Below are 23,455 nucleotides of genomic sequence, written 5' to 3'. Positions count from 1 at the left end.
TTCATCACTTGACTGTTGAAGCTGGTAAAGTTGAGCTATGGGTTTACCTGATGGGTAGCTTGGGAATTTACCTAGTTGTTCAATACAGTTAATAATGTATTTGTTGATCATATAATTGTAAAGTCATCAATAACTCAATTTGTAAAATAAATGTTGGGTATATGCCACGTACAAAGAGCGCCTACAAGTTACAAGTCAAACACATGTGATGATGACAAAAAGGGAACTATTTTCAGTGTAATTGGGTGACACACCAACACATACACACACACACACACACCCACAGCCCAACACACCCACACACCCACACACACTAACACGCGTCATTCATCCGAAGAAAAGCCACAGCTTGGCCAGCACTTGCATCCCACAGTCAGGTCTGCGGCTGAGCTTTACACCAACCCTACTGTAGGTGAGACGGGTGCTGATCAGCCCTTTTACTACAGCTAACTGATCTCCTGCTTCACAAACGGTCCTAGCCTAAGTTAATTTGACTTTTAAATCTAGAAATATAAATTTCTGTCTGAGCCTTTATTTTTCTTACTAGAGCTGAAGTCTGCGGTGGCCTAGTCCAAGTCCAAGTTTTGTGGTGGAATATTAACTTTAATTCGGCTTCAAGAGGGTAGCTTCCACATGATCGAGGTTTTACAGCCGTAGCCTCAGAGAGCAGAGTGGGACGGACTTGGAGACCAGTCAGGAGCTCCCGATGCGCCAGTAAACATCCAAAATCTCACCAGCAAAGAAAACAAAATGACCAAGGTAAGCATAAGCGATGGTTGTTTTTAGCAGCATAAACTGAGTCATTCACCATGTTTAACAAGTTTATTAAAACTCATTTAAATCCACCGTCAAAAATTGTTGAAGCGATTGCGAGTCCTCCTGGATCAGAGCAGTGTGCACATGCGGAGGGTGCACAATGTCTGCACACGAAGTAACTTTTATTTTCTTGTCTTTTAAGTCAAACTGCAGACATGTTACAGTCAGAGCGATTTGCTCTGCTCTCACTGACTGAACCGCTATGATAAATGATTGCTGTGGTGAGATGATGCAACAGGCGCACACAGGCTGGGGGCCGTGCGGACAGTTGGTGCCTACAAGCACAAGTATGTTCTTATTCACCATTTGTTTACATACCTGGACTACCTCACTCATGTTTTTAGAGAACCCAGGAGTAATTCCTTAACCTAAAGTTGAAGCCAACTGATTGGCTTTTTTGAGACATCGCGATAAATCGTTTAAAGGGCCGTGTCACCAAATTCAATACAAGCAAACTTATTCTATTTCCACCAGAGAGAGCTAAACATGCTTTTGACACCATGTTGAAACGTATTATATCAGCTACTGTGTATGTTACAGTGCTTTTATGCAGGGGTGTAGTACAAAAGTCCAAGCCCTGTAAAAAGGCATTTTCTATGGGCCCCTCCCCTCGTCTAAAGCTATTCCTTCTAGTATCTTGTGTCTCTGATCTCTGAGTTGATTTACCCTGAGGTGGGAAACTCTGAATTTTCAGTTCCAGAACAGCTGATTTGAGTTGGTTCAATCAACTCTGAGTAGGTTCACTCAGAGTTAAGCGCTTGCACCACCACTTTTAAAAGGCAGCACGAATGGAGCATGATACTACAATTCACCATGGTAACAACCACAAACGAATCAGTCGGCGGAAATACTCATGTGCACAAATTACGAGTTTGAACATAGTTTGTTAAAGCAGCACAGCGGCTGCTGCAAAAGAGAATTTGTGTGGGAGAAAATTAGCTGCAAAAGTAAATGCGTAAGTTCCAATAGTGACAGAGAAATTCATTTTTATAAGTCTTTTATTTCATATTTCTCTGCAGTAGTGTCTTAAAATATTATGACTTTCACTTATAACTTTCATGCTTATTATTATATGCACATTTAACAATACCATGTTTCTTTCAAGCCGTGTCTGTGTTTCTTCAGTCGCTGCTGCCTAAACAAAAGGCAATAAATGTCCCGCTGTTGCATATCACAGAAGATAACAAGAGCCTTAGATCCGAGGTACATGCCAGCCCAGGGTCTCTGGCGTAGGCATTATAGACCCCTCCTTACATCAACACCTGTGAATCTTCTGTGTGTGTTTGAATAAAGGGACAGAGCTGCAGAGAAATTGTTGAAGTTTCCACTAGAGCTGCGCTGCGGAAAGGCTGCTCTCGTGGTAGCTTCCCTTTTGCAACTGTCAATTAACTGCCCATTTGCCTTCTGAGTCTCGTTTTCTTGCTTGACCGTCATTATTCAGTAAGGTAAAGTGTTATGAACCTGACAAATAGTGTATTAATCGTAAGTATATTACTGGTGAGATGGTATTAAACCTATAATTGGTAAGTTCTAGGCCTACTAATCCCATTCTGATGCTGCGGTGCCATCATTAATTGCATTATAATTCAGAATCTGTTAATTCAAAGGGTTTACATCATTCACCTGCAATACTGTGGAACATGTTTTTAATGGCTCTTACTGGCTTGAGTCCAGGGAACACTACAAAAAAAAAACACTTCAGAGAGAGTTACACACTTCTGAATGCGCTATACAGTGGCCTTACTAATGTGTTCTGCATCACCAGTGTTGTAAAGAATACTGCTGTTTGCAAAATGTATCTGCTGGGATGTAAGAACTAAACCTGCTTTTTGAAACGGACCCCTGAACAAATCGGGTTACCTTGGGTTAGAGATGTCTGTCTTTGATATCAGTGTTCACTGAAACTAACTTCTACTGTGGATACCATCCCAGTGTCAACCGTTGACAGTGAGGCAGTGAATGATTGACAAAACTACAGCTCTTTCACATGATCTCCTCATTAAACGGAGTTCACTCAGATGTCACAGAACTGTTAAAGTTATGTTTTCATATTTCTGAGGACTTTCTGAAGATGCTGTAGACAAACAAACGTAAGGCTATATGGCAATTATGTGAGGACTGCACATCTTCATTGTAGCAACCAAATTACTGTGTGCATGGATAGATACAACTAGAGGGAAAGAAAATATTCAAATTTTAGTATTCAAAGCAATATTGCAAAAATAACCCATTACAATTAGGAATACACTGAGCCAACCTTTTCTCTCCCAATACCTCAGCTCAGTATCTGCTGATACCAAGACCAGTGCTCTCTTTTTCCCAACTTTTAAAACATTGTGTAAAACTCTAAGTTAACCGTAACATGAGGGCAGGTTCAACAATATTAATTACTGTTTAATTTGTTAATTATTTCTTAATTGATGAATTGACTAGTTAGTCAAGATCAAGTGTTTTAATGCCCATCAGTTTCCCAGAACCCAAGGTGATGTCTTTAGATGTTTGCTTTGTCAAAAATATGGTTGAAAACTGGTGAAAGCAGCAAATCGCACATTCGAGAAACTGGAAACAGATTTTAAAGTATATGAAAGTGGAGAGAGACAGATGTCTTGCAGAATTGCAGCAGGTGGGATTCGAGCCCTGGGCTTAAACCCCTACATATGGGTGCCTGAAACGGAACAATTGCTTGATAAATTTCATTAACGATTAATAGATTATCACAACTGTTATATATTCTGTTGAATAGTATATAGAGTAATAGAGTTCTGTAACAGTGTTTTATAAATGATAAAGTCAATGATAAGTAGATTACAATGGATGGATGGAAGACCATTGTTTTAAATTTAACTTAATTTGTTAAAGGGCTTTTCAATGAAGGCTTTTCTTTAAGGGCTTTGATTTCCGCCTTTTTTGAATGGACAAATGAGTGAGTATAAAAGTTAAAACAACCAGCAGTGGATCTGCTTATAAGATTATATTACACATTTTCAGCAGTTCAGCTGAGCATGATCACATCGGAAATCTTACCATTGTGTAACTTGTATTAGCGCATAATGATTCACTTGAGTAACTAATGAGTGATTAAATAACAGGAAGAATGCATTGTCCACATTACTCCCATTCTATGACAAAATATTGATAAACCCTGTTAAAAGATGGTAAACTATTAATTGAAACAAGTTTTTTATTTGGATAAGAGATGTGTATTTGATTACGGATTTGTTAGGTTTGCATAAAACAATATCTCATACTTCTCACGTAAAGTTTGAACATTATTCAGTAAACACCCTTTCCCTCTTATAGAAACTATGTGGGACCAATTACCCAGCCAGCATCTGCTTCATTGTGGTGAACGAGTTCTGCGAACGCTTCTCCTACTATGGCATGAAAGGTTGGTATGCATATCTTTGGTCTCAACATTATTTATTAATTTTTTTCTCTGCCAGTGTTGCGAGTAAAACAGTTTCTGACTGAACAAAGAAAAGACCAAATGACTGTTTGGATCTCTGAAAATTATTCAGTCTGCCAAGATACACATGCCAAGATATACCCAAATGACACACATGCATGCATACACACACACACACACACGCGCCAAGAGGTAAGCCATAACTAAACCCACACAGGTCTAGTAACATGTAGACATTTTAATGCGGAAATGTTGCATATTATAGCTTTAATTGGGAAAAGTCCTTGACAAAAAGTTGAATTAGTAATGATACTTAGCTTGTTAAACCGGTTAATAGTGTGGGAAATGGTAAATAGAAATAGTATAGAAAACGTTTGTCAATGTGACTGAACAACTGCTTCTGTAATTGACCTTTTTATGTCAAGTGTTTCTCAGGTTCAGTGAACTTGGCATTCAACTAATAGAAATTGTAGAGCAGCAACTCATGATTAATGCAATTATTAGTCTTATTAGCATGTCTATAAAATGTCAAATTAATGAATGAATGCCCAGAGGTGTTCCCAGAGCCCAAAGTTGTCTTGAAATGTTTTGTGTGCAAAGCAGTCAAAACCCAAAGATATTTAATTTATGATGAAATAAAAAACAAAACGGCATCATCACATCTGAGAAACCGGAACCAGAAGATGTTTGATATTGTTGCTTGATAAATGAATTAAATTATAAATCTGTTAATAAAATAAAATCTAAAAATCAGCAGGGGATCTCTTCATTTTGACCTAATAGCTGTCACAGTTCAGAGTTTTACTAAATGGTGTAGCTTTGGACCACCAAAAAAACACCATTAGCTTTGTGTGTTCTGGCGGTCCTCGTGTCCTCGTAACATCAGTCAGTTGAGTTGATCTGAGCATGTAAGGTAATTATTGACAGCAGTTTGTAAAGTGATCTTAGTGTAATTCAAGGTCTACGTACTAGCTTTTATCCAAGCTGTGTGTGTGTGTGTGTGTGTGTGTGTGTGTGTGTGTGTGTGTGTGTGTGTGTGTGTGTGTGTGTGGTGTGTGTGTGTGTGTGTGTGTGTGTGTGTGTGTGTGTGTGTGTGTGTGTGTGTGTGTGGTGTGTGTGTGGTGTGTGTGTGTGTGTGTGTGTGTGTGTGTGTGTGTGTGTGATCATGAGAGTAATAAGCTCATGGGAAAAAAAACGTAAGTGGACCTTGAATGGAGTTTGTTGGACAATTTAGTGTGTGTGACTGTGTGTTACTGTGTGTGTGTGACTGGAGCAGCTTTTCTGGTTGCCGAGTTACCAATGTGAGCTGTGTTTACTTCAAGGCATGTTGGACAAACGGCATACAAGGTTAATAATAAACATGGACATGCAACTTGTCTCAGTGGCTTATTTAGCGATAAAAGACACATTTACAGTAAGAGCATTTAAAAATTCCATACAGTGCTAATTTCCAGGTTCATACTTATATTTTGGGTTTATTTTTTTTTCTTTATTGACCCCCTATGGGGAAATTCCAATTTACACTCTTATTATACACGACACACAGGCCTGAAATACACACGTGCTCAAGTCCTATACACTAATGGAGATCTCGGAGTGTGGGGGGGGGGGGGGGGGGGCTGCCAGTGCTGGACCAGCGCCTTGAGTGGCTGAGGGGGGTTTGGTGCCTTGCACAAGAGCACTGTGGCATTGCCAAGGAGGTGAACTGGCACTTCACCAGCTACCATTCCACACTCTGTACTTTAGTCCGAAAGGGGACCTGAACCAGCGACCCTCTGGTTCCCAACCCAACTCCCTATGGGCTGAGCTACTGCCACATGCTTTAATGTTAAAAAAACAGATTATTTTTCTCATACTGTCTGTTGAAATATACACGTATTTACCCTCTGTCTGAAACACTACGTTTTAGCACCTGTCTCTTTAAGTCCCCCCCGCTGAAAAATCCTTGTCTGTTCTGATCAGCGTTTCCGGATCTTCTGCATCTGGAGTCTCACAGCATTGCAGCAAGGAATAACTGTAGCGGCATTTTCTATCCATATAATTGTGACATCAAACCGTATGGAAGTCCTGCTGGCTTGTTTAAAGGCAGTTTCTAAATACAGGCAGTGAGCATTTCTCTGGAGTGGGCATTTCAACACTTGAGCAGTATTTATATACTGTAGCACCTGCTTTATAATAAAGACATGAAAATCTCACATTTTACAATACAGGACCTTTTAATTTCCTCTTGGGTAGCTCTCTAAACGGCTACCTTATTAGCATAAAATACATATTCGATTGGTTTGAACAATGCTCACAGAATGAGTTTGTGATCACAGAAATGAACCACATTGAAGGAGACTTGAGTAGTACAGGTCTTGAAGACATGTAATTGGGTATTTGGACATATATGTGAGGTTTGGAGTATCATTGTGCTTGTCTGTTCACAGCGGTGCTCACGCTCTACTTCCTCACCTACCTTCGCTGGGACAAGGACCTCTCCACCGCTGTCTACCACGCCTTCAGCAGCCTCTGCTACTTCACACCTATACTGGGAGCTCTTATTGCTGACTCATGGCTCGGAAAATTTAAGTGAGTCCCTGTGTCCTTCATCCCCAAATACATCAAAGGATTAATTCAACCCAAATCCCCAAAGTGGTAATCCACAGACCTTACTATAAACAGATTCTTTGGATCAACTTACAGTGTTGGTGTCATAGACGGGGTGTAAGTCAACTTGTTATAGGCTGCATTATTGTGCACTTGACACAGAAACAGGAACCAGTTCCTGTTTAAATCAGCACACATTTTATTACAAAGCTTCCAGTTTCTTTAAAAAAATGACTTAATTTCTTGTCTTCTTATTCAACTGTTGCTGAGAAGGATCTTTCTCTTTCTGCCCTTTTAATTATCAATCTGAATTATCGGACAGCATTTTGTCCATGTGGGGAAAAAAAAAAAACGTAAAAATTTGTAAAGAGGACTTTATAGAACACAAAAGCATCAAAGAGCATGAAAAAAATATAGAGCAGTCCCCTCATTCAGTCTGACTGTACTTTTGAATGGTAGTGTATGTACAGTGAACATCTGTGGTTGCATCATCAGTGGCGCATGATGTTTGCAATACGTCATGCAGTATTTCAGTCCCTTAATCTGTGAGATTTGTCTAAATTGTGTAACCTATAAATGGAGATTAATCACACTGACCACACACATATATTGTATGGTAATAACAGTGCAGCTTTAACTGATTATAATCCCAGTTTGCTTTCAACAGGACCATCATCTACCTGTCCATTGTCTACGTGATCGGCCATGTGGTCAAGTCGGTTGGAGCCATTCCCACTGTGGGAAACAGCAGCATGCACATGTAAGTTATCTGGAGCGGAGTCATTTTGAGCAGGCAGGGCTGTTAGACAGAATACCTAGAGTTCCTTATTATTCAGAGGTCTACAACCAGGCTCAGGTTAGGCAGTTACAAGAATTATATTAATTGATTCAGATGTTGATTATTTATTTTTTATTATTATTAGATCAGTCAATTAGTCATACAAGATGTCAATAAAAAGCTACCAAAGTCCAGATGACATCCTAAATTGCTTATTCTGTTCAATCAACAGTCCAACATCCAGTGTTCATTTTACAATGATACACTTTTAATGTAACTAGTGTTTTACTTTTAAGAAACTTTGACCAATAATGTTTGGTATTTTTACTTGATAAATTAAATTATAGATTAGCCAAATGAATCACAATTGTTCAAGCACTAGATTAATTATTTGTCTGTGTCCCATATAAGAGAAAGCCTTCTTGATAAATTAATTTAACAATCAATTGATTATCACAGTGCATTACTTATTCTGTTAGGTTGACTACTCAATACGTACAGTGTATATAGTCAACGTCCAGTAGCATCAACAGCAGGTCATTTGTACGTTGTGTTGCAGTGCTCTATCCATGGTAGGTCTAATACTCATAGCCTTCGGCACCGGAGGAATCAAACCCTGCGTGGCGGCATTTGGCGGAGATCAGTTTGACGAGGAGCATGTAAGTCATCGAACTTTCTTTTTAGTTTGAAGACACAAAAGCTACTAACGTTTGTATTGTCTTTGAAGGACACAGTGAAAAAACTATCTGTAAACTGAATCAATAAATTCCACGTGTCCAGAATGAGTGAGTAGAAAGTACCATCCATTTTTATTGGGTCACAAAGATAAAAAATTTTGTCAACCAAAGTATTACGCTCTATACCAGGGGTCTTCAACAGGGGGTCCGCGACCCCTAGGGGGTCCGCGGAGGTACTGCATGGGGGTCGCGAAAGTTTTGGTTGATTAGACTTTTTTTTATATCCCCCCCCCCCCCCCTGCAATTTTTTCCACTAATTGAAATGTCTTTAAATACACATTAACATGAATTCAACACACTGTAGTAAACAGATAAATGGAGGCAGAAGATGTCTTTCAGTCATCAATGCACACATGGCACTATAGGACCAGTTTGATATAACACAGTTTTATACAATATATATAATTAGGGGGTCCCCGCTCCATCTCGCCATCAATTTGGGGGTCCTTGGCCTGGAAAACGTTGAAGACCCCTGCTCTATACAACAGCTTCCCTGCAATTCACCTAAGTGCCTATAGATTTGTTAGTTTTACAGATGGTTTCTTCAGGCCTTCTGCAATAAAAGACAAAAAGGTCATGGTATCAAAAGCTGCTCAACTGTTGTGCCACAGTTGGTTCACTCATAAATATTCAGTACAAGGTAATGGAAATAATACCAAACAGATGTGTGGGAAACCCTTTTCTAGTTGTGATGATCAAAACTACATTATTCAACGTTTTTGGTATGAATGTTGGATTAAAGACTTGTTGTTTCAGTGTTCCTAATGCGAAAGTCACATTATGTGTTGCGTTCCAGCCTCTTTTACCTCATTTACCTCAACAATCGGCAGCTTAAGAGCCAGATAGTTTTCTCAGGAGTTTGTTGAGACCAAACCAGAGTGAACATGTGAATATTAAACTTATATTCATCAGATGGACACAAACATGAATTCAAATATAAAATAATGTTTCTAAGTCTATGCTGGATTTGTAAATGAAAACAGACACATGGTCCAAAATAGACAAATGCAGCTTTGAATTAAAATTGTCAGAATAGAAAGATTAATAAACAAGTTAAGAATAGGTTACACAAAATTGTACAGTCCTAGAATTATTGGTGGGGGAAAAAATTAATACAGCATAGTATCGCAATATTTGCAGTGGCAATACTGTATCGATACACAGGCACAAGTATTGATCTTTTATCCTGTGTTGGTCAGTTTGTCTGCTTGACAATCCCATTTTACAGCAATAGAATTGAAGTGAGATGAACATAGATATGTCTCTTTTTAGATGAAACGGATGTTGAGTTTCCTTTTGGGGACATCATTTGAAATTGGGAAAAATTTGAGGTTGGAAAAAAGGTTATAAAGTGCAATGCATTGCAATATATTTAAAATCGCAATAATATTGCATTGTGGCATAAGTATTGTGATATTGTATCGGGAGGCGTCTGGTGATTCCCACCCCTAGCTAGAATTGCATGGTATCCATTAAATTAACATAATAATCAGTGTTTAGAAAAGTAATTTATAACCTTAATGAGGACTTAAAGATCACAGAATACAATATTTGAAAATAAGTCATTTAAAGTGTTACCAAATTATTCCATTGATGACCTCCAGGGCAGCGAGAGGCAGAAATTCTTCTCCATTTTCTACATGTCAATCAATGCTGGGAGCCTCTTGTCGACTGTGATTACACCCATACTGAGAGGTGAGCGTTCACATTCTTTATGTTCAACGCATGTTATATACACCCAATGAGGTTGACTGTGTGACTGACATCCCTATGATCATTGGACTATCTCCTGCAGGGGATGTGCAGTGTTTTGGTAGTGACTGCTATGCTCTGGCCTTCGGGGTTCCTGCAGTTCTGATGATTGTGGCTTTAGGTGAGTGTCCATCCAGCTGTAACATCATCTAGGCAGGTGCAATCTACATGTAGTGGTCTACTTAAGTATTGCAAGTACAGACCGGGCCTGCAAAACATCCTCTTCTCTACAGCCTGACCGATATGGCCAGTAACAATCGATACTTGAAAGTAAAAAAAATGGGTCAAAACAAGCAGCCTATAAAACATGTTTGTACCTAACTTACTTACCTGCCAAAATATGAATTGATAAGGATATAGCTGTGATAAACCAATATCGGCTAATGTCAACATAAAGTCGATATAGTATTAGTGGAGCTCTGATACTTCCCCATAAGTGTTTTGTTTCAACGTAATTAAACTCTGGTTATAGCTGCTTGAGCTGCTCAATGGTCAAGAACTAATTACTGTCCTTCATACAGTAAGTGTGAAGGCAAGCAGCTGCAGCAGCAGCAGTGGTAGCAGCTGTGTGGATGTGAAATCTACAGATACTAAAGAACTGCTTGGAAAAGCCATAAAACAAAACATAAATGCACTTTGTATGCCTCCAGGATGTACATGAAAACACCAGGCTGCAACACAATGCCCTAATTCTAAAATCAGAGTCCAAATTAACTGTCACATTTAAGAATTTGAGCTAACGTTATGGTTCCTATCTGCATGCTAAAAGTATGTTTGTATAAAGTTAAGCTTTTGACAGGCTGGCCTTCCTCTTGATCAAGGCACCTCCTTATGCAACCTGACAGTCAGTTGTCTTTGCCTCTGAATCCCCACTAAACCTTTTGGGATTCATGCTTGGCTGACCTGTGACAACAAGTTGGGCTTTTATTACTGGAGGGGCCCTTTGAGAGTGAAACTAAAGTACGGGCCTCAGTGTTTTCAGGGCTCTAAGCTTGTTTACAATATGATAGATTTGATTTCTCTTATGCATTTGAAAATCCATTGTAGGAGGACAAAGCATAATATAAATGGTAAAGCACTTTGTCAGATTCTGCTGTTATGTTGGTTAGGAAATAAATATATAGCTGATATGAGCATGTTGGCACTTTTCCAAGCGGTGCAACTGTTCCCAGCACAACAGCTGAGCCGTCGCCAACATAAATTGTTTTCTTCACACCTCTGAGTTCATGCTAACTCTTCATCCATCTCGTGCAGTTGTTTTCACTGCTGGCAGCGTGCTGTACAAGAGGAATCCTCCCCAGGGAAACATCCTGTTGGAAGTCTGCAATTGCATTGGGGTGAGTCATTTCCCAGTCCCCCTGAGATGATGTATTAAAATGCAAATCTATTTATTTGCAGTTCTATTTGTACTGTCCAAGAAACATTGTGTCTTGTCATAAACGAGTGACTTTCACATATTGTCCCCTTTTTCCGTTTTCATTTCTGTTGTCTTTTGGTTTGCAGTTTGCCATCAAAAACCGCTGGGGGAGATGGAAGTATGACCCTCAGAGGAAACACTGGTTGGACTGGGCTGAGGAGAATTACTCGGTAACGGAAGGACTCCTACAAATCACTCTTTAGTCTTTTCTGGGGATTGGCACTCAAAGAACATTGGATGTATTATTGATGCAATGAAGCCACCAGTCTGTGTGTTTGGCTGTTAACAGAAGCGTCTGATCGAGGAGATTAAGATGGTGCTGCGTGTTTTGGTGCTCTACATCCCGCTGCCAATGTTCTGGGCTCTGTTTGATCAGCAGGTATGTGAAGACACAACACCTTTGACCCAACTCCAAAATCCATACACTATCTACTCATGTTTAGTGCACTGAAAAAGTCAAGAGGCTCTAGGGTTGGCAATGGTTTATGACTACATACCTGCAAAATGTAAATTAAATATTAGTGTTAAGAGTGTTAGTGTTAAAATCAAGTAACATGTTCAATTCTTGTTGATTGTACATACTGTTACCTTGTCTTCTCAGTCAGCACAAGGTTAAGGCCTTGTGTCGAAGCATTTAATGTATAAAATCCCATAATTATCTGTTATTTTCTCCTCTGGCCAACACTCAACACAACCATCTGATTATGGAAAACCTCAAAGCCACATTCAATATTCCTGAGCTTTATTCCTCCTAAACTCATTCTCCATCAAAATAACACTCAGGAATAAAAGAAAACCCACTTCTCCCAAAGGCGTGTCAAATATTAACTAGTTCTTCCTTATTATTCTCTCCAAGAAAACAAACAAACCCACCCTGCTAGACACATTAGGCTAAGCTTAGAGAGAAGCTGATGACTTAACCTATATTGGCATAAGGTGCTTCTCATGTTGCTTGAATTGCCTCCCTGACTCCTCCACTTGCCTCTCTTCCTCGGGCCTTAGTCACCCCTGGGAGGAAGCATGGGAGAGGCGCAAGGAATTCATCGGAGGAGCGAGGAAACAAGCAAATGTGTTTTTAGAGGGATGAGACGTCCTTTCCTCTGATGCGTCACATGAATACATCAGCTGTTTGGGGGTAGTAAGAAACTCCTTCAGCTACATGGCTTCCGGGAAGGCTGCTCTTGTGTATCCTTCCCTATAGCTCCTCAATGGTCCCTCCTGGATACTCGTTCCTCTGAGACGGCCTTCACCGAGGAAGGAAAGAACAACTTCCGGTTCAGCTGAGGACCGAGGAGTCAAGGAGCGATCAAATAAGTGACATGCGTGGCCGGGTTGGCTCGTTTGGTAGAGCAGGCGCACATATGCATAGAGGTTTATGCCTCGATGCAGGGGGCCAAGGTTCAAGTCCGACCTGTGACGATTTCCTGTATGTCTTCCCCCTCTCTCCCCCCATTCTCACATAGATGTCCTGTCCATTAAAAGGTGGAAAAGCACGGAAATATAATCTTAAAAACCAAAGTGACATGAGATGCAGCTATTAACAGTCATTGTTTTTCTGTATTGTAGGGTTCCCGCTGGACACTTCAAGCCACAAGGATGAACATGGCTTTTGTAAGAGTTTCTTTCATGAAATGACAAGGATGTAGAAATGTAAAAAAAATCTAACATTTTATTGCACTGTGATATCAGTGGGTGGGTTTGAGAGTCATCTGATTACACATCTTGTAAAACAGATTTTCCCTTTGGTTGGGCGTTGTTGCAATTTCTCTTTTATTCCCGTAATTTACATTGTTTATGGTCTTAATAAACCATGCACTCAACTGGTTAAAGTGAATGTTATTGGGCAATGCAAACCCTGCACATCCTATTAAATTCATGAAGTTACATTTTAAATGGCTTACCTGTTAAAATGGAATCTTTTTGTTTTCTTACAGGGAGATGTCTTCGTCATTAAACCTGACCAAATGCAGGTATGTGCATCTCCTCCTGCGCTTACCAAAATTAGGAATAATGCACAACAAGGTGTTCTGATACAAATTCAAACCATTCAACTTTGACCTTGTTGCCGCTGACCTTTCAAGGCACAACCAAAGCCAGAAGCAGTAATGACGTATACCTGCGCTTTGTCTCTCTGCTCTGCGCCCTGCCTTGTGGTTTTACCTCTCATGTGTAGGTGGCTTCAGATTGCACTCATACAGTTGTAAACTGAAAGAACCGAAAGCTTGACTTGAAAGCTAAGTGTACCATTAATGAACTTTAGAGGCAATAATAGGTGTATTTCTTAACGTTGGAGAGAGTCAGGCTAGCGGTTTCTCTTTACTTCCAGCTTCTAAGCTCAGCTAGGCTAATTGCCTCCTTGTTTCTAACTTCATACTTAAAAGTAATACTTTGCGTCACCAGAGTGTGGGTAGTTTACACAGACAAACGGTGTTTGACTTACCTCCATGTTGCCAGCACCTGGAGCCCCCCAATTATTCATTGGCAAAAATCGGCAGTCATCGATGATGCGGTTCAAATTTTGGAAGAGGGAAGCTCCGGGGAGAAGGGAGCTCTGAGCGCCGGTTGATGCCACCTGATGCCTTCTGTTTGCACACACTGCACACAATGTACATGTGAACACCCTCAAACACACTTAGTGCCCATATTATGAAAAAAAAAATTGAAACCATGTAAACCTATTCTGCAACAACAATGAAGTACAATTATGGACCTAAAAATGAGCGCTTTAAGGCTGAACATCAGCAATCATTTCATTTTCAATTCTATTTGCAGAGACAGACAACACGGAAATTGTGTCATCTAGTGAGTCAATCTTATACCTACAGACTGCTGTGTATTGGATATGTACTTTTTATGGAACACCTGCCAGCCATTTTAAAAGGCCTATATTGTGAAAACACAAACACACAAAAACACACACACCAGTATTACACATATCAAGTGAAGCACTTAAGACAAAGTTTAACTTGCTAAGCGACGCTGTCATTCTTGTGAAAACACTTTTACAGCTGTTAATCACTGCCGTGTTGCCATCTCTTTACAGGTGATACTGAATTGTAATCAGTCTCTCATTCACAAATAACTTTGACCTTTATGATTTTATGAGATTTTGTGAGCTTTTATTGTCAGTTAACCACATTTTCCCTCCCTGTTGTCTAGATGTTGAACGCCCTGCTGATTCTTCTCTTTGTGCCCATCTTTGACCTCATCATATATCCGCTCGTTGGATTTTGCAGAATCAACGTCACGTGAGTAGAAGCATGTTGTTTTGGACACTCCCATACTCCCTTTATTGCAGAAAGAGAAGTCTCTTAAACTGGAAAATGAGCCATCATATCCCACAGATACAAATACATGGTTAACAAATGAAGGACATCTTGTCTAAATTACAATAATAAAAATAATAATAATGATAATATGTATGTAAGGGAATAGCTCAGGTTGTAAAGGACATATTTGCAACAGATGAGATTGTGTCATCTTTACAACCTGAGCTATCCCCCACAACAAGGGATGGGACTCTTATCAGGCAGAAGATCAGTAAGGACACTGATGAGGAAATCACTTTTTGGATTTATAGTTTGATAAAGCTTGGCTCTGAATGAAAGATGTATAAAAGTGTTGACTGTCTGTCCTAGGCCTCTGAGGAAAATGGCCACAGGGATGATTTTTGCAGCGCTGGCCTTCGGAGCAGCCACACTGGTAGAGGTTAACGTTGTGGTACGTATGAGCAGCAATTATGAATCTTGCACCTGTTTTCAAAATAAAGAGACACCAAAAACCTTTACTTACTTACACATATAGGATTATTTGCATGCATGCACAGCCAGCCAGAAAACATGAAAATACCTGCACATAGACTTTGTGGATCCCATGCACTGTGGAAAATCTGTAATTCTGCTTTCCTACCCTGGAAGACAAGACATTGACCAATATGTCCTGACAAAACATTGACCTGACCTTAGGGTTAAGTAATGTAAACTGTCGCAAGCCCCTAGATTTATTTTTGGATGATGTCCTCATGCAGCAGCTGCTTAAATTAGAGCTGTCTTCAGGAGGTTAATTTGAAATCATGTGGGCAGCTTGCAGATATATTTTAAGCTTTGGTGCTAGAATGGAAACTTCATGGTATAAGCCAAATGTGTCTTCATGTAAAATACTATTTTCTAGTGAAATGCCAAAAATGTATACAGAATATTCTTGAGTAATAAATGTGCAGCTCGTGTTTTCCATTTTCTGCCATGATAAATATGCACTTCCCAGAATACACAGGTGTTATCTATTAAAAATTGTAATCGCAACCTTTAGTCATTTTAATTCTTAGAAATCCTTTGAGTGAATCTAAAAAAATTGAGGTCCATGAACCGTAAAAAATAATGTAAAAATAGTGTAAAACTCTTCATGATATAGTTATTTCTTTAAAAGACTTTGTTTTATATTTATCAGTATTAGTGCTCTTATTTCCCTTTTTGTCTGCTAGAAAACAGTGGTGGATCCTGCACCTGCTGGGAGTTGTCTCCTGCAGGTCTTGAACCTGGCAGAAGCTGATGTGAGTCTGAAGATCCCCGGCAGCGACCTGTTTCCAGAGCCAATCCAATACCTTCAGGTAACCAGATGGGAGAAGGGGAAAAACTACTTTATACTATACCATCCTGTATGGTTGCAGGGAAGTTCCCAGTGAAGAGGTGTCCCTTAAATGCATACTCATTTTACTCATTGTCTTCTACATTAAACGGGTCTAGATTGTAGACTCACAATTGACCAGAAGACTGAGTGTGAGAGTGGAAACCTGTGCAGGGTTTATCGCCCCCTTTGATCAATAATATTAACTTTATCCAATGAGGAAATGTCTAACTGGGATAGAAATTTAGTTTTTCAGAAGTGTCCTTGCTGAAACAGTAGTAGCAAACGTAGTCTATATCCACAATGTTCCACTTCTGCGATTGCTCCTGTGCCACTTGAAATTCCGCCGGAAATGTCTTTTCAGCCAATGTCCGTTTCCTTCAGCTTTTGAACGTGCACGTTCCACCAAAACAAGTTCCTTCCCGAGGCATTTTGCAGCGGCACGGTGGCTCTATGCGGAACTTGGCCCCACCCAAGACAATTGTGATTGGTTTAAAGAAATGCCAATGAACCAGAGCAGGTTTCTCTCCCATCCCAGGATGCTGTGTGGACTAGCCAGAACCACTTTGGAGGAAAGTCTGGCAAAGCAAGAATATATTATACGTACCAGAAGATACAAACATACTAAGCAGATTTACAATCTTATATGTAGAGAATAAACAGGGATTAACTCATACAAATAGGATTTGAAGGATACTTGGAAACTATTAGTATTCAGTGTACCATTTGACCCAAAATAATGCACAGAATTAGTAGGTGCACAAAAGCCTGACGCTGCTCTACAGGAACATTTTAGGGACCAGGACACTTCTGTCTTTTTTTTTCAAGTCCATGTCTTATTTTGCAACTTCATTCTAAGTAAAAGAGCTCAACAGAAACAAGAACTTTAATTTTCTAATAGTCATTTTGTCAGTTTACTAACCCCATGGTCTCTGTGTCAGGATCCTCCAAAATATGAGACACTTTCACTGGAGGCATCTGGCGAGGAGCTGAAGATTCAAGTCACCTTCAATGGAAAAACCTCCGAGTGTAACCACATGCTTGATGAACAGAAGGCCTACAGCCTCATCTTGTACTCAGACACAACTAGTGGAATCCAGTGCAAACATGTAAGTGACCCTGGTTCCGTTTTCTTTTCCATAGCATTAAATATTCATAGCTGAATAAGCAACAGTCCAAGTTGGGTGGGGTTTGATCAGATTTGATTGACAGTCTTCCTGGCAACTTAAGCAAAAAAACACATAACTGTTGTACATTTTGATTCAAATCCTGATATATGCAACATCTATTATGATTTGACACTATGGATAAAATTAAATTAAATTGCACAGAAGTGTGCCATCTTATTCCAACTCAAGATTTTAACATGTCATCTCTGGGTGCTAGATGAGACTTTTGGACACCACACTACTGCACTAATGCAACCTGCACATTTGGTTTATTTACATTTACATTTTAGCATATTTTAGCATATTATTTAAGCAGTTGCACATTTTTGTTCCCCCATCCTGTACATATTCATATATATTTTTGTTCTTTTTACTTTATTCGTATTATTATTTCATGTATATTGTATGTATGTATATTTTTCCTAGTATTTCATGTATATTTATATGTTGTATGTATATTTTTCCTAGTATTTCATTTATATTTATATTTTGTGCTTTGTGACTGATTTTGCTGCTGTAACAAAGGAATTTCCTATTTTTCTTGGGATCAATAAACATCTATCTATCTATCTATCTATCTATCTATCTATCTATTCTATCTATCTATCTATCTATCTATCTATCTATCTATCTATCTATCTATCTATCTAATGAAATCTGTCATGCGAGATTTGTCAGATTATTGTGTGTTCATGTAGGACCCCATCATTCATAGCAAGAAGTTGAATTAAAAAATGCCTTTTCAGGGCCTTGTATAAGACTGTAAAGTATTATACAAGTATGTAAAATATTTGAAAAAATCATACTTCGAAATTCTAAGAACAACACAAACGTTAGGCAGAGAATTGAAACTGATGTTATTGATAGACTCTCCCATGACCTGGCAGTGTTTTTTTTTTTTTGTGTTAATTATCCAGGTGGATGACCACATCATAAAAAATGAAGATGGGAATCCTCTCCTGAGGTAAAACAGGTTTAATCCTAGAGGTTATGGCTCATCTTTTACTCCTCTACACTGTGCAATATTTTAACATAATTCTTCCCTTGCTGCGGTAAAAATGTTCACTAACTTGAATAATCAGTTAAATTTGCTCATGAGTTCTTCTAATTTTAATTTAACAGGTTCCTCAACACACTGCCAGAGGCAATAAACCTAACTGTTGGACAAGTAATGTTCCAGTTGCCCTCGAGTTACAGCATGTCTCCTAACAAGACTGTGGATCGGGGAGAGTGAGTAGGACGGGGGGGGGGTCTAAATTAATATAAAAAGCCAAAATCCTGACTGCTGGTCAGCTAGCATCTGCAACTAAATGCAAGGCTTTTTGAAGTTGAAACTTTGTGCTCTTAACAAAGCAAATTACAGATAGGGGCAGTTTGTAGTGATATAATTACTGAACTCAGGCTGTCTCAGCTCTAGAGCCTTATACAGTAGCGTTTCCAGCAGAAGGCAGCTGTCTTCTGCTAAGAAAAAACTCACTGCACACTTACTACTTGCTCAGCACCAAATAGACACTAACTGGTGAACATAGTGGGGCATTTAGCAGCTAAAGAGCCAGATATAATTCTCAAAGAGTTGGTGGAGACTGAAACAGAGCTTAAAAAAAGAGTGTATATGAGACGTTCAACAGGTGGACACAAACACAACCAGATTGATGTATGAATAAACTGTTTGCTAATGAGTTGCTATAGTAATTTAAAAGTTAATATGCCTGGGTAGTTCACCTGGCAGAGCACGCACCCATATATAGAAGTTTACTCCTCGATGCTGCCGCCACTGATTCGACTCAGACCTGCGACCCTTTGCTGTATGTCGTTCCCCCTCTCTCAGCTGTCCTTTACAAATAAAGGCCTAAAATACCCCAGAAAATTATATTAAAACAGTTAATATGCCCCCAAGTGGGCAAAATCTACTCAGATTATTAGAATTAATTATATTAATTTATATTAGAATTTCAAATTTGCATGATTAGACATGTTAAATGTGATTTTGCATGAGGTTTTCATACTGCTTAAACAGAACCTATATGTTCTAGTCTCACTTCTGCTCTCTATACTGTAGTGTTGGAAAAATCTAGATTAACCGGCTCAGTGCTCCAAATGTCCTGTGCCTAAAGTTGTTCATACAGAAAATCAGCGAGCCCTTTACTTGGACCCTAAAAAATAACTCCTCCCACTTATCTAGTGACTAGTGAAGTAAAAACCCTTATTTTGCCTCAACAAAAGATTTAGTGTATGTGATATACTGTTATTAATTCAATGTAGACTCGTTCAAAGCTACTCAAATCATGTGTTTTTTTTAATTCATCTCATCCTTCATGTACCTCTTGCCTCTGGGTAGATACCCACATGTCAGCTGCAGCTTACAGTCAGACCAGTGCTCTGATCTGGACCTGGGCCTGCTGGACTTTGGAGCTTCCTACACTGTCGTACTCATGGAGGTCAGTGTGCTTGCTATGCAAGTTTTATGTACAGATCTTCCCTGCTATAGAACATGACAGAACCCCCTCTGTGTGATTTTTGTCAGGAATCGGGTAAGATTGTGGCTCACAAGATGGAGGATGTAAGCGCCAACGACATGCACATTGCCTGGCAGATTCCCCAGTACGTCCTCATAACTATTGGAGAGGTCATGTTCTCCATCACAGGCCTGGAGTTCTCCTACTCACAGGTTTGTCATAATACACACTATCATCGCCACGTGGGCAAGATAACTTTTTAGAGCAAACATCTAAACCTACAAAGAGAATCATGTGAATCATGATATCATGTGAAATCTAAAATGGTTAAAATGTCTGGAAAGGCTACTTCTGGGAAAACAGTACTCAGTAAATGTAGACTTTCAGAGTTGTTGTAATTAAAGTTCAACCAATAAAGTCATCAGAAAAGGTTTCCACAATCCTGCCCTTCTGCCTTTTCTGTTAAATTAACTCTCCACAACTTAGAGCCCTTTGTCTGATGTCCCAACCCAAACATTATTTTTTTTTTTTAACAAAAACCAATAATATCACATTTCATGGAACCTTTAAATATTTCTATGAGCCCAGGGCTGCTTGTTGTCTCTTTTCTTTACTAACTGTGGATTTTTCTTCTCTTCAGGCTCCAGCCAACATGAAGTCTGTCCTGCAGGCCGGCTGGCTGCTCACTGTTGCATTTGGGAACGTGATAGTGCTGATTGTGGCGGAGGGGGCGGGACTAGAGCAGGTATGACATCATGGGACATTGTGGGACACATTAAAATCTCTTACACAAAATAAGAGGATTTAGACACCAAAACCACAGTCGACCACCTTTTTATTTGTGGAATAGTTTTAAACCTTAAATATATCTTAATCTCATAAATCCGTTTGCGCAATAATAAGCTCTTTTATTAAAGGGTTAACATCCATGAAAAAAATAATTAGTTCCCACAATTTGCCTCTGTAGCTAACCAAAAATTTAAAAACACATTTTCTAACTTGATGTGCAGCTATGCAAATAGTTTTCTTTTTATTTGCCAAGGTTTCCTTGTTTCTGTCACCCCAATACAATGAAGGTGAACAGATACAGTACAGTGGTAAATACTGTGGTTTATCTGGTGACTGTAAATAGTGCCTGTTTAATTATAATTTAAATGACCATTGTGGAATTGAGGGGGCTATATTAGCAGAAATATGTTTTCATTGGTGTATAATTAAGAATCGCAGTGTTGACGTTAGCTTAGAATGAGCTCTTTATATCCACATGAAGCAGTTCCTCTTCCACGGAAGTTGCATCACTTAAGGCACCCCAGAATGGACAAACCAAACACCGGCGTTATGAATAGGGCCTTTAGCGTTTTTAAGTTACCTGAAGGCTCGTCTATATCCTTGACATTCCACTTACGGGATTGCTATGGAAATTCCGCCCAATGGCACTCATTTAGGCTGGATATCCGTTGCCATGGGCTTCCTTTGTGTGGGCGTTCTAACCTCGGATTTATGAGGACTATGGTTAACTGCTCCTCAGATCTCTGCAGGATAAATCCAGACAGCTAGCTAGACTGTCTGTCCAATATGAGTCCTGTTGCACGACTACAGAAACTTTCAAACGTACACATTCCACTAAAACAAATTCCTTCTCAAGGCTATTTAGCAGCGGCAGTGCGGCTTTTCCTGGCCTATGACAATTGATAAAACAAATGCCAATAGACCAGAGCATGTGTTTCTCCCATCCCGGAGTGCTGTGTGGCGTAGCCAGACCAGACTGCAGCCCACTTTAACTGTGAACTGAATCTTTCTCTGCACAGTACAGTTCACACACTAACCAGTATTTGTTGTCCCAGTGGAAAGAGTTCCTGCTGTTTGCTGTCCTACTGTTGGCTGTCTGCGTCATCTTCTCCATCATGGCTTACTTCTACACCTACGTCGACCCTGATCAGCTGGACAAGGTTTACCTGGAGGATTCAGGGAAGGAGGGAAATGACGACGATAACAGGAAGAGAAAAACTGAAAACCTACACTTGAACAAAACGGGGAAGGGAACCAAATTGTAACCATACCACATTAAATACACCATCTTCATAGCTGTAGCGGATTTAGCGCAATAAATATTAACGAGTTAGCTGAAAGTATTTCAAATTCAATTCCTGTTTTATTTCTTCATTTTAAGGTACTTTTTTGTGATCATTAACTAAGATGCGATCATTGGACATTTCTTGTGGTTAGAAGTTCAGTATGTGTTTGTCACATCCTTTATTCTGTGTCTGTTTATTCTGTCTATTTGTCCTTTATATGTTAAACCTTTCTTAAAACTTCAGTCACTGAACAATGTTTAACCAGAGCACAGGGAAATATTTACTGGATGAGAACGAATACTCAAAATAGTGTTTCAAAGAAGCAAAGTACAATGTGATTTTTTTCCATACATGATCAATATTATTAGAAATGAATGTTAAATATAATATGCTGTATATTTTCTATGAATATGTTGAAATTGGTACAGTTTGCACTGTGTGCCTTTAACGATAATACTAAAAGGACCATAGCCCCTGGTGGTTTTGCATGTTACAAATTCAGTTGCTGTAATTATCGTTAAGGGTGACCAAGTTTATTATACTGAGCATTTGTAGCCTTATTTGTTGTATCGTTATGAAAACTCTGCATGTTAAGTCGGTATCCTGAGATTTCGGAGCTGGCCGCAATCATTCTGTGCAGGAAACAAATCAAATTCACAGTTGGGTTTAATTTTTTTTTTTTAAACAAATGTCATTGCCAAATGTCAGATGTGACAGCAACATCAATGAAATCCGTAGCTACGGCCCCTAATAGAACAAAACTTGACACAGGCAAGAAAGTTCACTGAGTGAATGTCTCTTAGAGTCTGCCAAGTGAACTGAATTACTGGCAGCAGGTGGAGAAAAATAATCCAACACCTTCAAGAAAGAGTCCGCAATATTGTACATGTGATCAGTGGTTTGTTCTAAAACATGTAAAACCAACAGTATGGTCCTTTTTTTAAAGTCATATCACACTTGATTGAATTTGTTTTTATTCAGGCAAAGTGTAAATTATGCTGCTCCCTATAAAAGGTCTGTAAATAGATAGTTGATGTGGATTGAAATATGCATTGTTTTCTCAATTCTAAAATGCAAGTCATGTCAGTGGATAACAATGCGCAGGACATCAACTTTAGCAAAGATTAGGTTTATTATTCTTGTACATGTGCAACCTTCCTTTCTCTCAGATGTGTCATCTATGGCGGCAGACGGTTTTCAAACAGTCCAATTTCATTCATCGCTCCTAACCCAACTTTCATCAATCACCAGACCATTACGATCAGCCTTCTGTGGTTGTCCAATGAGTTTTCATTAGGAAATGACAGGAAAACATTATGCACCAAACAAATGTTTACATCAGAATTATTATGTTGAATTATGTGACTTATTAGCATACTAAATTGATTTATTTGGCCATTTTTCTGCCTCTGGAAAACGCAAACATGATTAGTATGTGCAGGGGGGGAAAAAAACAAGGAAATGTTAGAGCTGCTCGATTGCGTCACTCATCACATTAAGATTAGTTTTGGTTGTGACTTCTCACATCCAGGGTTAATCTCAGGGGGACCTTGATAAATGAGAAGAGAGAAAACGATCTTCCCTCTTTCACTTCTTCAGACACCAGAGTATTATTGGTAGCTTGGAGGATGGATTTC

The 23,455-nt window shown here is 39.3% G+C and overlaps 1 protein-coding gene across 2 annotated transcripts in view; it reads left to right on the top strand.

Annotated features, from left to right (window-relative positions):
• slc15a2 (solute carrier family 15 member 2) overlaps positions 1–22,845 on the top strand; it is a 28,420-nt gene extending 5,575 nt beyond the window's left edge. The window contains exons 2-23 of one of the 2 annotated variants that reach the window (XM_032528833.1): positions 694–759; positions 4,117–4,204; positions 6,652–6,793; positions 7,479–7,571; positions 8,149–8,248; positions 9,931–10,021; positions 10,122–10,199; positions 11,333–11,415; positions 11,582–11,665; positions 11,785–11,874; positions 13,062–13,106; positions 13,430–13,465; positions 14,655–14,743; positions 15,134–15,215; positions 15,976–16,101; positions 17,060–17,227; positions 18,205–18,251; positions 18,410–18,517; positions 19,626–19,725; positions 19,812–19,955; positions 20,384–20,488; positions 21,588–22,845. In XM_032528833.1, coding sequence (XP_032384724.1) covers positions 751–759; positions 4,117–4,204; positions 6,652–6,793; positions 7,479–7,571; positions 8,149–8,248; positions 9,931–10,021; positions 10,122–10,199; positions 11,333–11,415; positions 11,582–11,665; positions 11,785–11,874; positions 13,062–13,106; positions 13,430–13,465; positions 14,655–14,743; positions 15,134–15,215; positions 15,976–16,101; positions 17,060–17,227; positions 18,205–18,251; positions 18,410–18,517; positions 19,626–19,725; positions 19,812–19,955; positions 20,384–20,488; positions 21,588–21,797 — 2,118 coding nt within the window. In that variant the 5' untranslated portion in view covers positions 694–750 and the 3' untranslated portion in view covers positions 21,798–22,845. Of the gene's footprint in view, positions 1–328; positions 760–4,116; positions 4,205–6,651; positions 6,794–7,478; positions 7,572–8,148; positions 8,249–9,930; positions 10,022–10,121; positions 10,200–11,332; positions 11,416–11,581; positions 11,666–11,784; positions 11,875–13,061; positions 13,107–13,429; positions 13,466–14,654; positions 14,744–15,133; positions 15,216–15,975; positions 16,102–17,059; positions 17,228–18,204; positions 18,252–18,409; positions 18,518–19,625; positions 19,726–19,811; positions 19,956–20,383; positions 20,489–21,587 lie in introns of those variants that run through there. The other variant, XM_032528832.1, reaches the window with a different exon arrangement.
• Positions 22,846–23,455: the final 610 nt, after the last annotated feature.

Source organism: Etheostoma spectabile, chromosome 11, assembly GCF_008692095.1.
Source record: "Etheostoma spectabile isolate EspeVRDwgs_2016 chromosome 11, UIUC_Espe_1.0, whole genome shotgun sequence".
NCBI lineage: Eukaryota > Metazoa > Chordata > Actinopteri > Perciformes > Percidae > Etheostoma > Etheostoma spectabile.
This window is presented reverse-complemented; position numbering and strand designations above follow the sequence as displayed.